Raw genomic sequence first — 16,740 nt, forward strand, 5'->3', positions numbered from 1 at the left:
GGGACTTTTTTTTTATTTCGGAGCGTCTGCGCTCCTCAAGCATGCGGCCACGGATATTTTTTATCATTCGATTTCCCTCGCCGCTGCCTCTGGCAGATATTATTATTTAGCGAGCGCCGCCACTGACATCCCGGCAAGGTTATTTTTTTTCGCCCCACGCCAACCGGGTTATAAACGTCCTCGGGGCCCCAGCCGGGCTGGTTTTGCCTCCCCCCACACCGCCCCCAGCTCCCCGTTCGTCGTTTTTGAAACCTCGTTTCAGATTCCCCCTGTAAGAGAACCGAGCGTTCCCTCCGGGCTTGCCACACCACACACTACTATACCTTCCACCTTACCCCCCTCCCTCCTCCGCCCACCGTTTGCTACTTGTGTGACGATTAACCGTGTGTGCACCGAATTTTCCTCCCCATTCGCCAGTGACGACGTTTGGGCCCATTACTAAGGGCGTCGTCGAACCGGTTTCCGCCCGCCCCCCTGTTTCATCACCACCAAAACACCAATTCCCCTGTCTCATCAGTGTCATCTGAAACAACCGTTCGCCGTCACCTTCCTTCCCCGTCCACACACCATATACCAAAATTAATGAACCATGACCCGAAAAGCCGAGCCCCCCGTGAAAAAGAACGCCTTCGTCCACAAGCTCTACCAGATGCTCCAGGACCCCCGCCTCTCCAACTTGATTTGGTGGCTGGAGGATAACCCCGACCACAACACGTTTCTGCTTCATCCCGATAAGGAGTTCGCCGCGGCGTTGACGGGCTATTTTAAGCACGGCAACGTGGCGCTGTTCGTTCGCCAGCTCCACATGTACGGCTTCCATAAAGTGCTGGAGCCGCTGGCGCCGCTGTCGGCAGCTGTCGGAAGTGTTGCCGACGACGGAAGTGCCGGAACTGCTCCCGGCGTCCACTCGGAACGGGCGCCAGTATGGGAGTTCCGCCACTCGCTGGGCCGGTTCAAGAAGGACGACGAACAGAGCCTTATCTACATCAAGCGCCGCCTGCTGAGCCACTCGTCGCGCGGCGCCTACGACCCACCGGCGCCGGCGCCGGCCTCATACTACATGCCCCAGTACTACGACCCCAACATGTACTACGCCAAGCCCGGCGCTCCCGGAGCCGCCGGCGCACCGCCGACACCCTACCCGCAGCCGCCGCCGGGGTACCCTCCTTATCCCCAATTAGCATATATGCCGCCGCCGATGATGGCGCCGCCGCCAGCGCCGTCGGGCGCGATGCCGGCACCGATGCCAACGCCGGCAGTGCCGGGAGTGCCACCGCCACCTCTGGCGCATACTCACCAGCCACCGCCGGCAGTGTCGACACCGACGGCAATACCAGGGCAGCAGATCCCGCGGCCACCGCAAACGGCTGGGAGCGCCCAAAGCGCCCAAAGCGCGACTGGCGCTGGTAGCGCCCCTCAGTCGGGAGCGCCGTCGAGGGCGCCGTATCAGTCGCCGGCGCCACCACCTCACCCATATCCTCCTCCTCCTCATTACCCGCTGGTAGCGCAGGCGCCTCCGGCGCCCCTGGCGCTGGGAGTGCCACCAGTACCTACGCCGGCGCCAGTCGCGCAGGCACCAGCGCCAGCGCCAGCGCCCCCACCGGTGCCCCAAGCGCCGATACACTCGACGCCATCGCCGGCACCGATAAACCACCAGCAGCCACATTTCCGCAAGATTTGGCACCTGAACCCGCTGCTGGCGGCTGCTTCACGACCGCGGAACCCGTCGTTGTTGTATGACCCGTTGGCGCCGGCGCCACCGCCGCCGCCGAGCGCTCCTCACAGCAGCGGCGCTCACAGCAGCGCTGGCGCCCACGCACACATGGCGCCGCCGCCCACTCACGGCCACAACCAGCTCCTGCTAGTATCGGAACAGCCACTGCTGGCGGAAGGCCTGGTTTCCAGTGGCACCAGCGGCGCTAGCGGCGCGATCAGCGCTCATGCCAGTGCCCATAACAGCGCCGCCGCCAGTCGCTCTTCAAGCTACCACCACCACCAGCGCCCTAGCGCTGGTTCTATTGGCAGCATCGGCAGCATGGGGTCGTTCGGCACCCCCAGCGCCCCACCTAGCGCGCCGCCTTCAGTACCGCTGAGCAATACCCTGAGCATTCTGGGCCCGACACTGGCGCCGCTGCTGGCGCCGCCACTGCGCCTGGCGCTGAAGTTGCCGCCGCCGCTGATGCTCCGGCTTTCACTGTTCAAGTTCCACGAACAGCACCAGCAGTGGGAGCAGCAGCGTCCCCAGTCGCCGCCGGGAGCGCCGTCGGGAGCGCGCGCGTCGGCGCAAAAGCTGAGCGTGCTGGCGATGATCCGCCCCCTGTTGGTCGAGCTCCACTTGCGCCACCAGCTGGCGCAGGGCCTGTTGGACCTGGCGATGGCGCTGCTGCACTCGAACCTGTTGTTCAGCAACAAGCTGAGCGTGCTGCTGTGGCTGCTGGCGCGAGTGCCGCTGCTCGGGATGGCGCCGTTTGACGACGTCGCCACCGCGCTGCCGCCGATGCCGATGGCACTGCGGCTGCCGCTGCCGTCAGTAGGGGGGGCGCTCGCGCTGGCGGCGCTCGACAAGCGCGCCACCGCGGGAGCAGCGCCGGCAGCGCCGGCGGCGACAGCGCCAGCGTCGTCGCATCATCCGCCTCAACACGGACGGTCGCTGGCGGTGCCGGTGACTCTGTTGCTTGAAGAAGACGACTCGGCGCTGGCCACCCTGGCCAAACGAGCGCGCATCGAGTAGGCGACCAATGAGAGGACCTGGAGCCATTAACGAGAATGAAGACGAAGAGACTCTGATGAGTCCATGGAGCACTAATGACATTCAGAAAGACTATCAAGGTTGTATATAATCGTGTCACAGAACTTTGTGGCCACGAAACGGACCCTGTAGCATTAATACTGACGATTTAATGAGACCAGTGTAGGGACAACGACGCGTTGTTGAGATTTTGTGAACATTAAACTACATAGTGAGTGTTTCCAGATGAAACATGTTTCAGATTTCATCAGGTGATGGCGACAGCATTTGAAACCGGTGATGAAACAAGCTTCTATTATGATGCACTGATGCAAAATCCACAGACTTCTATTATATGTACTATGCTATTCCCACGATGATGAGATGATAAATGTATTCGATGCAGGTAACTATTTGAGCTTAAAACGGCCTCTTCGACACCACTTTTTTCGCGGTAAACTTACGTTTAGCCTCGCCATCGGAATCAGAGTCCGAATCATCGTCATCATCATTATTATTATTGCCATTATTTGCCTTTGATGCCAGCACCAGAGGTCTCGACGGTTTTGACGAATAAGACGGCTTAGCCGATGCCCGTTGATTAAGCTGAGACCGCTTATCGTCTCTCATCTTGTTCAGCAACGCCTGCATCGCCTTCAGCTTGCGGGGTTTGGTGACGGCGTGGGGTTTAGCCGGGGTAGTGCCCTTAACAAATTGACCGACAGTTCTCCCCAGTTTCGCCACGGATAATTCACTAAGACTAGCCCCCTGAGCCACCACCGGTAGATCAAAAAACTGATTAGCATGAGCAGCCGTCAAACCTTGGCTCGATGGCGCCGCGGGCGTATTTTTGGTATTGTTGACTGCCTGATTGGGACGGAGCCAATTCAACGCGAGCTTCGAGTTCTGAGTCATCGCATGCTGGAAACGAGCCTGTAACGCCTCCTTCTCCTTAATCTCCTGTCGTCGACTCATAATTGGTTTCAAATAGTAATTTGGGAGGATATAATGGTGGTAGTGGTGGTGGTGCTGGTACTCGAGTAAATTCGCGATGACTAGTGAGATTATATGCAGGACGCGATGGCACTCATCATACTACCCATTCCTTTCATGAATCCAAGAATAGTAAGTGCCAAGATAATACTCGGGATCGAACCATTTTTCTTTCAAAAGCCAGCAAATGTAAATCTCGGCGACCAGTTGCCAATGTATTGTGGGGTTTCGCCAACGCCAAAAAAATAGTGATCAATCACCACTTCCAATAGCTGCTTCTATCTGAGTCAGAAGTACCTTTAACAGCTATCTGGTGGTACAGGTGTCGGTGGCGAGACTTACAACGTCATCAATACCGTGCTTACGGCTACAGGGTGTCTGGTATGTGAAAGCTGGTTGTCTCTCGATATTAATGAGTCAGGGCCACTTAACCGAGAGATACCGAAATGAGAGCTTCAAAAAACGTTGGGCCCCGCAGCTGCTGCCTGCAAATTGCCCTCCCCGTTAATGCATAGCCAAAAACAGCACAGACAGAAAACAAAAAAAATTATCAACAAATGAAAATAATTTCCATCGGTGATAGGAGCCCATTTGGCCAGGTGGGCGATCCTACGCTTCACCCCGCTAACAACAGTGCTACAATGTAATGTCCCCGGGCTCTTAGTCCCGATATTATTCCCTGGTTGGGACAATGGAGGATTGATTATCCGGCTCCCGCCCCCCGCCATTGTCCCCCCGTTGGCGTGGCGATCGCTACGCCGTTAGCAATCTCTCAACATAGCCATTTATCGACCCCACTTTCTACTAGTGAAAAATCGTGCGGCTCAAGAAAAGCGGGGGTGGGCGTTACCCGCGCACTAGCAACGACGCCACACTCAAAAGATCAAACCCCGCGATTTTTAGCCATGACGGTGGTGGCGGTGCTCAACCACCACTACAGCGTCGCCGGCTACGTCCTCGCCTACTGGATGGCACTACACACTCCCCAGGTCCACGTAGTGGTGGTGGACCATGGCTTATCGCCGACAATGCCGCCGATAATCGCCAATTGCCACACGCGCCACCCCGTGGATATGACCCCCATTCCGGCTATCCCGCTCCAACCAGTACAATTTGAAGGTCATCCGAGGCCTCCCTATTCAGTGGAGGCTCCCAATTTACCCTTGGTAGCGGTGACCCCCGCCAATTCCGGCTCAAACCAGCAGAAATGGTGGCTGTATTGGTACTACCACCCGCACCAAGTGGTGGGCTATATCCGGGCCAATTTGCCTTCAAACGTCACCGTATTATCCCTGAGAAACCTTCATCAGCTTCATAACCAATTGGGAGGTATATGGTTTGATTTTACAGCGCCTGACGATAGTGATGATGCCTCTACTTTGGGAGCTAACGTCCAGGTGCGCGCTACCATGCTGGGACCCCTACCATTAGCTCAATGGGCCTACTGGTCGAGGGTGGGCGTTAGTACCGTCAATATCAGTGCTACTAGTACTCCCTCCCACTATGTGGTTGACGTCGGCGGCAAACTGCTTGATTTGGCGGGATTATTACTGGAGGTAGCCCCAAGGCTTATGGTCCATTTAAGAAGAGTTCCAGTGAATTTGTAAGAGACTTTTAACATCTCTGACCTTATCTGGTCTATTTCTTTGTCTATTAAGTTGTTGATTGGGTCTATCATATCGGCAACGGGTAGATACCTGCCAAACGGTCGATGGTGGGGGCGATTAAAGGGTGGCTCAAGATGGGCCCGATTACGGGCATACTCCGCAAGAACTGGACGATGGTACCGAAGAAATCACCAAACAATCCTAAGATGCCCGCCAGCTCTAACATAAACCCGATAAACGCGTGCTTCATAAGGATTAAAGCGATCCCGGCTAAAAAGCATATCGTGCCCCGAATCTTATTGGGACGGCTGAAAAACGAAAGTGTCCGCAGCGGACCAATGATAAGGATGATGCCGATCAAAAAGAGGATGTTGCCGAGGGCAAGGAGCCCCAGGTCGAAGAGGGTCATCATCCCGAGGAAGAAGAAGAAGATGCCCCCCGCCGTGAACCCCACCCCGAATTCTAACGTTAGTCACTTCAAAGAAAAATAATCACTGCAACGCTGCCTCAGAGGCAGCGTCTCTTCTGGCATTTGCGGTACTCACTTTGTCGTTCCAGGAGCCACATCATGGTTGTGTGGATCGTCCTTTTTTTTCGGTGCGGCTTTGACGACGGCGTGTCCACCGCTCATAGATATAAACTATAGATAGCATGAGTGGGAAGAATAGAGTTGTTTTTGAGGTGGATGGAGATTGATAGATTTGTATATCTTTGGTTATTGCATAGTCACAAGTTTCTTTTAAGTTTTATTCAGAAAAAGGGTAGACATTACCCTAATTAATCACTACTATAGAGTAAAACAGTAAAGACACTTAAGATACATTATCAGGCTCAGACGTGTACCTAATGATCATAGAGTATTGCCTACCTCGTCAAGTCACTTTGCCTACCACATTTCTTCACATTCCTCAGTTAAACACCATTTAAACTCACCGTCAAGATTCCGAGTATTTTTCCTCCACCCAAAACGAAAAGTAAACGAGAAATTCAAACGCTAAAGCAGATGAAAAAAATGTAAACGCTGCTGGCTTGCGTTATCGTCACACGACTTATCTTTTGAAACCGCGGACCGCGTTATCCAATGAGAAGGTGCCGTCGTTGTCGGAGTTGTCGTGCCGGCACCGCCCCCGTTAGCGCTCTCGGCAAAACCGTTTTGGGGGGGGCCTGCGGCTCGGCGGCAGGTAGACGCCATTGTCCTGTGGGTTGCACCACCGAGCTGCTGCCGCTGCTGCTGCTGCTGCCCCCACACAGAACCAGAGGTAAGATTATCGTTGGGAGCGATTGACGTTCGCGCACACGAGCCCGGGCCCCCAAGACGTTATCCGGAATATGGGCGCCCTGCAATTAACTGCCTCAATGCGTCAGCAAACAATATCAGCAGACGCGGAGTCGCTGTCGGTTTTTCCGAATCCCCAGCTCAATGACTTTCTAAGCCTAACCGTGGCGGAGTATCAAAATAAAGTTGTAGCCAAAGTTGAAGGACTGGTGTAGCTAGTGGGAATGATGTAGCCATGTAGGACTATCAAAACAAAAACCAAAGACTACAATCAATACTAATAATTTATGTTTATAGCTGTTAGAGTGTTTGTTAGTCCATCCTATATCAGCCCTTTTCTCTACTGAGCACTATCTCTGGTGACCATCTCTACGGCTGCCACTTTAATCTCAGTGCGATAGTTCGACCTTCCTCTGCTGCACCGATGTTTCCTGAGTGATTACCTGCAGGAGGCGCAGCGCCCCACAAGTCATCTATAATCCCGGTAGCCGTCGCCACCACTCCGTCCCTAAATGTCCCATCATATACCCGATCTGCCGCCCTTACCGCCCGACGAAGACCTCCCCACGTATGAGGAGGCCACCAGCAACCCCCCGCCGCAGCCAGCCCGCCGTCCGCCGCCGCATTCGGCGTCCACGCCACTGCTCCCACAACGCCGCCCGCCGCCGCCGCCGCTGAGGCCTACGGGACGAACCTCGGCTCCTAGCCACAGCAACCACTCCTCCTCATCATTGCCTGCTCGCTCCAGTGGCCGCAAACCGCCTCCGGCCCGTCCCAGCTCGCTGGCAAGCTCGCGACCCGCCAGTGCCCGACCCACCAGTTCTCGCCCCTCAGGCACTTCTCTGGCCTCGTCGTCGCTTTATAACAACAACGCCAACCTACCCTGGAACTACCCGCTGCATTTCTTCTGCTCGCTGTGCAAAAACCTGGGTTTCAAGCCCCGCAACGGCAAAGCGTGTCTTGACTGTTGGTACCGTTTCTACTTAAGCGACCACGCCTGGAACCCGAACCGGAACTTACCCTGGAAGTACCCTAAGCGTTTCATGTGTGACAAGTGTAATAACACCGGCACTAAGGTGAAAAACGGGTTACTGTGCCAGGACTGCTGGGAGCGGTTTGGCCCCCGAAACCATGGCTACGTGCAACCTGCCCCTTATCTGCTGGGTTCAGGGCTTTCGCTGTTCCTCTTTGGTGGCCCCAGTGGCGGCAATTACGTCCCCTACGGCGGTGGTGCTCTCCACGTGAACCCCGGTGACCCGAGAATCGGCGGTACTCTCTGTGGCCGGTGCCGCGGCAGCGGCCGTGTCCTGTTCTTCCTCGATGAAGATTTGTGTCCCCAATGCCATGGCGTCGGCAGGGTATTTATTTGATGCCTTATCATCGGTTTGGGTGTTCCACAAAATACCAGGCGAGAGACGTCAGAGTTTCAGTGTGGATGCAAATTCCACTTGCTTGGGGAGCTGCAAAAATAGAAATCCCCAACGGCGATGTCGCCTCGATTCCTCCCCACAGATTGTGTGCGCGGTGGGGTAAGCGATGGCGCCCCATCAATTTCCCGATTAGGCAATGAACCATACGCTTTACCGTTGACGCACAACCACACCCACGACCCCACGCCTAATCTCACCGGGAAACAATGATCAGCCCACAGTTGCAGAGCGGCGGCAGCCAGATAATTATTATCCTGGTTTATTCTCCCCGCATTTGCCATAGCCACTCTGCGGGGTGGAGAGGAAGGGCATCGCAGACGGTGGCAGCGCACGCCCCCCCGTCTCGGCAAGCCCTCAACCAAACCCTTTATGCACTGTTAACGTGTTACGACGCATCGTTTCGTCAATCGCTAATCCATGGCACTTGCCACTGTGCTTCCCTTGCTTCCTTTGACCAACCCCCACCCTACGCCTTCATTGGCTACGCTACGACAAACGCACACTCACTTAATTATTACTCACAATCACCTAGCATTAATCTAATGACCCATCAGCATAACGATAGTATTTAATGACTTCGCCAAAGTACCCTATCAGTATTCGATGACTTTAATGGTATTGAAAATAGAAAGTCTTTCTGGCTCTGCCAATACACAAAATGTATAAGTTGACATAGACTTACCAATAATGCCGATGACGTCTTGAATCGAACCTTAATGGTTTAAGGCATCGGCGAGGACTGCTCGTGATGGTTCACCAACGCTAAATATCGTAACTATGAGCATAATCAATGTTCTAGAAAACCGGTTTAATTGAGTATGTCTATCAACTTGATGACTTCGGCCTTAGCTTTGTTGTTTGGTTCGTTGGGTACTATATACTGTGGCTTAGTTTGTGATGCTGGCTAATTGATGAGGACGACGTCGTCGGCCAGCTGGCGGGTGTGGAACCGGAAGTGGCACCCCCACCGAACAAACTGCTCCAGCAACGCCACGTCGAGGAGGCCGTGGATGTCGTCTCTGACCTCGGCGACGTGGCGGTCAAACGGGTGCACCATCTCGCGGCACTCGTAGGCGTAGTCAAACGCCAGCATGAGACTGTCACTGCTGATGCCGTCGAGCTCGAGAAACCCGTAGTGGTAGGCGAGGTACCCCACCAACAGCGGCGGGATGACGATGCCCTTATCGGCAAACTCGTTGACGATCGACGCCTGGGCCACCGTCAACGATTTCTCTTGGAAGTGACGGATGACGATCTGCTCGTGGTCACTCGTCCACGGCACCTCGGTCCACTCGACAAGGCCGTTAGGGTGGGACTCAGGAGGCGGGGATTGCGAGAACCACAGATGGAACAGCGACGCGTGGGCAGGTATCCCCGCGGGGCCGTTCGGGAGACGGCGCCGTTTGACAGCTGGCTTAGTGACCACGGGCCTGGCAGACTCACGTGCGGCGCCAGTCTTTCTCGGTTTCGGCGGCGCCACCCGGAACACATGGATGTAGGGTATGCGATGAGCACCAGCGGCCAGCGCTGGCTTTGATGTCTTGTTCTTTGTGGGTTGTCTGCGTTTCTGTTGGGTGCCGTTATTGGCGCCGTTATTGGCGCCGTTATTGGTGCCGTTATTGGTGCCGTTATTGGCGCCGTTATTGGTGCCGTTATTGGCGCCGTTATTAGTTTGTGGTTTGTGGCGCCGAAGTTCCAGCTTCCATTGCTGACATAGAGCGTTAAAATCTTCATCTTGGGTCACTGGTGGCTTGCCGTCGATAGTGCCATTATTATCATTGAGGGTGTCTTCGTCGTCATCCAGTAGTACTTCGTAGATTGGCGTTCGGCGCCGGTGAGTGCCAGAACCGTGTCCTCCTTCGTAAGTGGCGGTTTTGATGTCATCGTCATCGGAGTCCGATACCTCGATGATCTCCGACGGATGAGCTATCACCGAGGACTCGCCAGTGTCAGAGTCATCAACACCTTCCGCTTGCTGGTGAGCAATGGCTTCGCCTTCGTCGGCGGCTAAACGCGCCAATTCTAGGGCAAAGCCGCTCATGATCAACCGGCGGGGTTCGTCGATTTCCGCTTTGATCAGCTCCACCTGGCGGTCGAGCGTGTCGAGCAATTCTTTAATCTCATCGCTGGCCTCAGTTGGGCGTGATTGGAGGTAGTTTTTGTACGCTTCGTAGGTATAGCAGAGCTCTTCGAAAAACGCCACCGCCGTGAACCAGGGATTGAGCGGTAGCTCTTTCTGTTGCTGTCGGATTAGGAAATTGCGCTGTAGCCTGATACGAGCCTTAGCTAGCTGCGCCAGTCGTCGCATTGAAGACCCGCCAGACTAGGGGCGTGTATGGGATTAGATGAGGGTGTGGTTGGTGATGGCGCATTAGGACGAGTGCGGGAGGTTGTGAGCGCGGGACTACTGGGGTAGTCTCAGCCAGACCATAGCTATACCAACCTAAGTGATCACCTTCAGTCTAGTATTGATATGCTTACAAATTTCCATTGTTTCAGATTTACTCCGGTGAATCTTGTCTTTGGCAGGTCCAGATGAGAATTGGGCAATTTTGGTTGTAGTGAGAGAAGCTCTACCATCTAAGAAGTAATAGGCCAATGCCGTTAATAAAACCAACATGTCCAGTTGTAAATCAAATCTATGATTGTCTGGCTTGTCCTAACTCTACTGCTATTGCTTGGATTCCGCCGGGTGGTGCTCCCACCACGGAGTTTCCCCTCCAATATCCCTACCATTCCTTTCTACGTCTCATTTCTCCCTTTAATAACGGGATGGGACCAAACTCAAGTATACGAAAAGTACTTGAGAAAGCCGTTTGAAACCCATGGTACCGTCAATCTTTACTTTGCTGGCCGCTGGAACGTCGTTTTCGCTCGTCCTGACTACGTGCTTACGTTATGGAAACATGTGGATAAATTTACGAAATCAGGCAACCAACACAAGATCCCGTACTCGGTGCTTGCTCACTACACTGGTGATAATATCATCAGTGCTCACGGTGACGCCTGGAAGCTATACCGTCGCATTATGGCACCGGCTATCCAAAACCCTGACTGTTCCCAAATTGCCACGAATACCGCCGATATCGTCACCAAACTTGATCAGCAACCATTTGCACCACTACTACAAAACTTGGCGTTGACAAATGTTGCTGAACTGGTGCTTGGTGTTGATATTGATATCGATTATTGGCTGCCACAAATTAACGGGATCAAAAAAGTGATCTTCAAACCGATGTACATGGCGTTCGCTTGGCTTGATCTTATTGTGCCGTCGAGATGGCTAGTTAAACGGCAAATCGCTCAGTTTAGACACGATTTCACGCGAACTCTTACGACCAATAGTCGTCAAGGTGGAGCCATTGATCGCCTCTACCAGCTGCTTCTCCACGACGACATCACCGAAAAGCAATTTGAGGATAATGCCATTATCCTAATGGTTGCCGGCCACGAAAACCCTTTATTATTCATGTTTTCGCTACTCTATGTGGTTGCGAAATACGGGTTAGCACCACAAATCCGGGCTAACCCCGATGACTTAAATCCAGTGATGTACGAAACGCTCCGATTATATCCTCCCTTGGGGCAAATTGTCAACCGTAAGACATCTGTACCTATAGAGGTCAATGGTATTCGAATCCCTCAGAATACTTATGTTGGCTACCATAATTATGCTACTGGAAGGGACCCACTGATTTGGGTAAATCCTGATTTATTTGACCCATCTCGCTGGGGGAGTACTCCGGAACAAGTGAAAGCTAATTACGAACGTGCTAAACGGATGGCTCATTTGCCTGCCTTTCATGGAAGAAAGAGGGCGTGTTTGGGCCAGAAATTCGCCTTACATCAGTGTACTGAGCTCGTTATGGCCGTGGTCAACCGCTACAACGTTGCATTAGATCCCGAATGGGTAGAAAAGTGGACGCCAGCGGGACCCATTTGTCCCGTAAACCTCAAAATGAAGTTTACCAAAGTAGATGAAGAAAACTAGTATATTTATAACTTGGGATTCTTGTATCCTGGCTCCATGTATTATAGGTGATAGGTCGTGTGGTTACCAAATTGTCGCCATCTTCCTGCATAGATAATACACAGCAAGCATGAAATTGGGAGTCGTATCGCCAAACGATTATCGCCAATTTGGTTTTCGAACGACTCTTTCCACCGAATAAGTAACGACACGACCTTCTCTACCACACTACCGCTTTTAAACTACTAGAACATCAACTCCCGATTGCGAGCCCGCGATGACATCAATCCCCATTAGGCAATGGTACCGGTGTTCGGTGACTGCTAATATCTTACAAGAATCGTACAATTGCAGTTGCTTTGCTCGTCACATTCTATGCTATACATTAGGCGTCATGATATCTTTACTTGTAGTTGGAAGGGTACTTGAAGTCGGTCAACTCGTAGAAGTTCTCCTTGATGTTTCTCACCAGGACGAACCGCAGCAAGATGTTGCCCGACCCGGCCTTGTCGTTGGTGCCCGAGGCTCTGGCGCCGCCGAACCATTGCTGGCCGACCACGGCCCCGGTGCACTTGTCGTTGATGTAGAAGTTGCCCGAGGCGTATCTCAAGCCTTCCTCAGCTTCGCGGATGGCAGCCCGGTCGGTGGCAAACACGGCACCCGTCAACCCGTACTCGTTGGTGGTGTCGATCTTCTTGATGATCAGCGAGTACTCCTGGTCCGGGTAGACGTAGACGGTGACCAAGGGGCCGAAGAACTCGGTCTTCATGAAGTGGTGGTCGGGGTTCGAGGTCTGCACCAACGTGGGCTGGACAAAGAAACCGGTGGAGTTGTCGACGGACCCGCCGGTGAGGATCTCAAGCTCGGGGTCCAGCTTGGCCTCGTCGATGGCGCGGCTCAACTTGGTGAACAGCTGTTCGTGGATGACGGGGCCCATGAAGTTGTTGAGCCCTTCAGCAGTGGCACAGTTGCCGATGGTGATCTTGTCCACAGTCAGAACGAACTTCTCCTTGAATTCAGGCCACATCAGCTCGGGAACGTACAATCTCGAAAGAGCCGAGCACTTCTGCCCTTGGTACTCGTAACCGCCTCTCACGGACAGCAACACCGCGTGGTCGACCAGGGCCAGCGGGTGCACCAAGTGGTAGTTCTTACCACCAGTTTCACCGACAATTCTCGGGTAGTCGCGGTACTTGTTTTCAGCGACGTTGCGGTTGATGTCGCCGTACAACTTCTTGAACACTTGAGTGGAACCAGTGAAGTGCAAGGCAGCAAACTCGCGGTCGGCAAGGACGACGTCCGTAACCTCGACGGGGTCACCGGGGATGAAGTTGATGACACCCTTGGGCAAACCGGCTTCCTCTAAGATCCCGAGCAAGAGGTAGTTCAGGAGGGCAGCGGCAGCCGAGGGCTTCCACACACAGGTGTTACCCATAAGGGCAGGAGCCCCGACCAAGTTACCGGCGATGGCGGTAAAGTTGAACGGAGTGACGGCGTAGACAAACCCTTCCAACGGTCTGTATTCGGCCCGGTTCCACACGCCGGGGGAGGTCTCGGCGGGCTGCTGGGCGTACATCTGTTGCGCGTACTCGACGTTAAAGCGCAAGAAGTCGGCGAGTTCGGCGACACAGTCGATCTCGGCTTGGTAGACGTTTTTCCCTTGGCCCAACATCGTCGCCGCAAGCATGTCGTAGCGGTATTTGGTCAGAATAAGGTCGGCGGCCTTCAAGAAGATGGCGGCTCTGTCCGAGAACGGGGTCGCCGCCCACGCCGCCTTCGCGTCCTTAGCCGCCTCAATCGCCGCCTTGACGTCAGTGTCAGAGGCTTGCGACACAGAGGCAAGCACTTGCTCGTGCTTGGCGGGGTTCACTTGGGGCTTTTTCGCCGGCTTGTAGATCTTCTCGCCGCCAATGACCAAGGGCACTTCGAGCGCCAGGCCGATGGTGAACTTCGAGATCAGGGCTCTCAACAAGTCCCATTCCTTCGTGTCGTTACGAGTAAAGTTTTGCACCGGTTCGTTCTTGGTTGGGGGAAGCTTGGGAGTCAGCAATTGCGCCACCGTTCTCACGGTGGCCATGGCCAAGGGACGCGCCCGCGGGATCGCGGCACGGGGGAGAGTTCTCGCGGCTCTGGCGACCAGTCTTCTCAACATCTAGTGATTGGATTGGGAGAGGGGATGGTCCGGGTCATGGGGATGGCGGGGGCCTTATATGGGTCGGGGCAGGGGTGCGGCGTGTATATAGCTGCGCACGCAATAAGGTAAGAGCAAGCGAGAAGGGCAAGAGACGCTAGGGTGACCATCCAGAATAAACACTGGCAAAGTATTGTTATGACTTGGCATTAGTGTGATGATAGACTCCAATGGTCGTTATAATTGGTGCTTAAGATGGGACTCAGACAGATTATACTCGTATTAGTGGTTGCCATTGTTGTCGCTTAGCGTTTCCCTGTGCGCAACGGGGACGCGGCATCGTCGGAACCGCTGCCGCTGGCGAGCGGTTTAAGTCGCCTGCAATGGTCAGCGACGCCGTGACTGGGGCCAGAAAACCGCTTATGTGGGCTCGGGAAAAGCGGGGGAACCTTGGGTGTTTGACTGTTTCTGCTTTCACTGGTGGAGTTTGGGGAAATTGCCTTGGACACCTCGCGATGAGATCCTCCTGAGGGGAAGCCCAATGGTGTGGTATATACTCTGAGACTCAATCAGGCTACTACCATGCCTACGTCAAATCAAACGTCGACCATTTTAACGGTGTTTGATTTGATAAATTGGTTATTCACCGTCACCATCAGTCTTTACGTGTGTGGACGGAATTGACATATCGAATAAATCTCGGCCGATGCAGGTGATACAGATTAGCCACGCTGCTGCATGACTGCTGATTCGAGAATAGACGTTTTTTTTCTAGGTTGGGGAGTCGTTGCCGAGATTTGAAGGTGTGTAAACAGTGTAGCCAAATTTGAGTTAAACGTGGATTCGTAGATGTCATTCATGACTACATATAGTTATAAACTGCTTTCCTCGCTTCTTTTCCATGTTTCCATCGGTTTGCTTTGATATGGGTGGCGTCTAAGACAATTGTACTTTGGGAATTACACCAACACCACATGTCAATCTCGTTGTAGTTATTATCCCAACAATAAACATGATTATTAAAGGGGGGGATCCATGAGTTAGAGTAATTTAATACGTGTTTTGCAGCCATATTGGTATTCCCTAAAATTTCATAAATTGTTAAAATTTTCATGTAGTTTTTAAATTTTACCAGAAAATCTTTAAAATTCAATCAAAGCACTTAAATGTTATTTCTAGTGCGATATACTGACATGTCTATTTGTATTATCTATCTTATAAGTCTATTAGTTATGTATTTCCATCATGTCCACCTTCATTAACCCTTGAACTCCCTCCTCACCCCCATATAGGAATGCTTCATTTTTTCAACTCCTCGAGGAGCTTCCGCTTATTCTCAGCGAATGCCTCTTCACTCGCCGTCAACTGCTCCGCCACGTCATCAAGATGGGCGTCCCATTTCTTCATATAGGCTTCAATCAGCGCCAACACTTGGTCTAACCTCTGGTTAGCGTCAACACAGTTTACCACCTCGGCGTGTACCGAAGCCAATGTTTGTAGTCTATCAATGATTCCAGGCACCTGTTCGTTTACAGCATCAAATTGCGGTAGCCGGTTGAATAGCTGTTCCACTTGTACCGGGTGTGGCGTCTTGGGTTCTTCCAATTCAAACACTTTCTGTTTAGCAATCAACTTCTCATAGTCTTCACTCAACACCTTGAGCTTATCTTGAACTTTTCCAAGCTCATATTCCGGGTTATAAATAATATTGATCTTGCGGTCCAAGTCGGCCACCACTGTCAGCACTGGCGCATCCCCCACACGACTTTCGAGACTAGCCACACGTTTCTCCACTGATGAAAGCCCCAGAGATGGTATAGGTGATGGTGTTTGGACTGAAGATGACCCCATTTCATTTGATGGATGATCCACTGATACATGCTTAAATAGGGCCACAAGTTCCTGGTAGTGTTCGCTATACCTCAGTGGTTGTTTCAGCGCTTCCACCATTTGTTTCAACCGCTCAATTTCTTCGGTGTCATCCTCTTCTTGCTCGAGTTCTTCTAGTTCTCTGGCAATCCGTAGTAGTCGCTGTTGACGAGTCTCCAACCCCAGTTTCGGCGTAGTCTCTGTTTCCCCAAATAGTCTAGCACCATTTCCACCAAAACCAAGATCTAGATTTTGAAATAATGCCCCTCTGGCGTCGATACTTTCGGTTATAATATCCTCATTAGGCGGGGGCAGCGGCGGCTGGGGATTGACGATCTCGGTATCGCTGGTCTCATACACGTCTCTCAGCGACGTGTCGATACCGGGAAGGCCCGCAAATTTCGACATTCAGAGGTCACGGTGAAGGTATGGGGGTAGGGTGTGGAGTGTGGTGTCGATTGGACTTGGGCTTAATCGGGTAAGTGCGGCTCATGGCGATAAACGCGTACTACCCTCTGGGGTATACATGGGAATTCGAATCTTAATAGAAAGGTTGACTTTCAAATAAACATGTCGAGAGAGTTGACGATAAAGAGCAGTTGAATGTGGTGAAATTCTTACATGACCCCCCGGTAATTGACATTTTCAAATCCCAATTAATTGTAAAGCGAATATTTATCGACTACTTATCAACTGCCATGCCATTGAGTATTGCCATCATGGCACCATTAAACCA

At 52.8% G+C, this 16,740-nt stretch overlaps 7 protein-coding genes across 7 annotated transcripts; 3 read left to right on the forward strand and 4 right to left on the reverse strand. All coding sequences in view use genetic code 12, as the record gives it.

Moving 5' to 3' along the window:
• Positions 1-589: 589 nt before the first annotated feature.
• On the forward strand, positions 590-2,731 carry SFL2 (Sfl2p; the record flags this gene model as incomplete). Its single annotated transcript, XM_034155150.1, has 1 exon — positions 590-2,731. The coding sequence occupies one exon, from the start codon at positions 590-592 to the stop codon at positions 2,729-2,731; it is 2,142 nt and encodes a 713-aa protein (XP_034012659.1).
• Positions 2,732-3,148: 417 nt separating this feature from the next.
• On the reverse strand, positions 3,149-3,703 carry DIURU_002494 (uncharacterized protein; the record flags this gene model as incomplete). Its single annotated transcript, XM_034155151.1, has 1 exon — positions 3,149-3,703. One exon carries the CDS (start codon positions 3,701-3,703, stop codon positions 3,149-3,151), a length of 555 nt encoding a protein of 184 aa, XP_034012660.1.
• A 923-nt stretch (positions 3,704-4,626) lies between these two features.
• On the forward strand, positions 4,627-5,328 carry DIURU_002495 (uncharacterized protein; the record flags this gene model as incomplete). Its single annotated transcript, XM_034155152.1, has 1 exon — positions 4,627-5,328. One exon carries the CDS (start codon positions 4,627-4,629, stop codon positions 5,326-5,328), a length of 702 nt encoding a protein of 233 aa, XP_034012661.1.
• Positions 5,329-8,938: 3,610 nt separating this feature from the next.
• On the reverse strand, positions 8,939-10,342 carry DIURU_002496 (uncharacterized protein; the record flags this gene model as incomplete). Its single annotated transcript, XM_034155153.1, has 1 exon — positions 8,939-10,342. The coding sequence occupies one exon, from the start codon at positions 10,340-10,342 to the stop codon at positions 8,939-8,941; it is 1,404 nt and encodes a 467-aa protein (XP_034012662.1).
• A 333-nt stretch (positions 10,343-10,675) lies between these two features.
• DIT2 (putative cytochrome) lies at positions 10,676-12,025 on the forward strand (the record flags this gene model as incomplete). The annotated part of the gene is made up of 1 exon (XM_034155154.1): positions 10,676-12,025. The coding sequence occupies one exon, from the start codon at positions 10,676-10,678 to the stop codon at positions 12,023-12,025; it is 1,350 nt and encodes a 449-aa protein (XP_034012663.1).
• Positions 12,026-12,407: 382 nt separating this feature from the next.
• PUT2 (1-pyrroline-5-carboxylate dehydrogenase) lies at positions 12,408-14,081 on the reverse strand (the record flags this gene model as incomplete). The annotated part of the gene is made up of 1 exon (XM_034155155.1): positions 12,408-14,081. One exon carries the CDS (start codon positions 14,079-14,081, stop codon positions 12,408-12,410), a length of 1,674 nt encoding a protein of 557 aa, XP_034012664.1.
• A 1,353-nt stretch (positions 14,082-15,434) lies between these two features.
• Positions 15,435-16,412, reverse strand: DIURU_002499 (uncharacterized protein; the record flags this gene model as incomplete). The annotated part of the gene is made up of 1 exon (XM_034155156.1): positions 15,435-16,412. The coding sequence occupies one exon, from the start codon at positions 16,410-16,412 to the stop codon at positions 15,435-15,437; it is 978 nt and encodes a 325-aa protein (XP_034012665.1).
• Between the last annotated feature and the right edge of the window lie 328 nt (positions 16,413-16,740).

The sequence above is a fragment of the Diutina rugosa genome, assembly GCF_008704595.1.
Source record: "Diutina rugosa strain CBS 613 chromosome Unknown scaffold42_size129173, whole genome shotgun sequence".
NCBI classification, from domain to species: domain Eukaryota; kingdom Fungi; phylum Ascomycota; class Pichiomycetes; order Serinales; family Debaryomycetaceae; genus Diutina; species Diutina rugosa.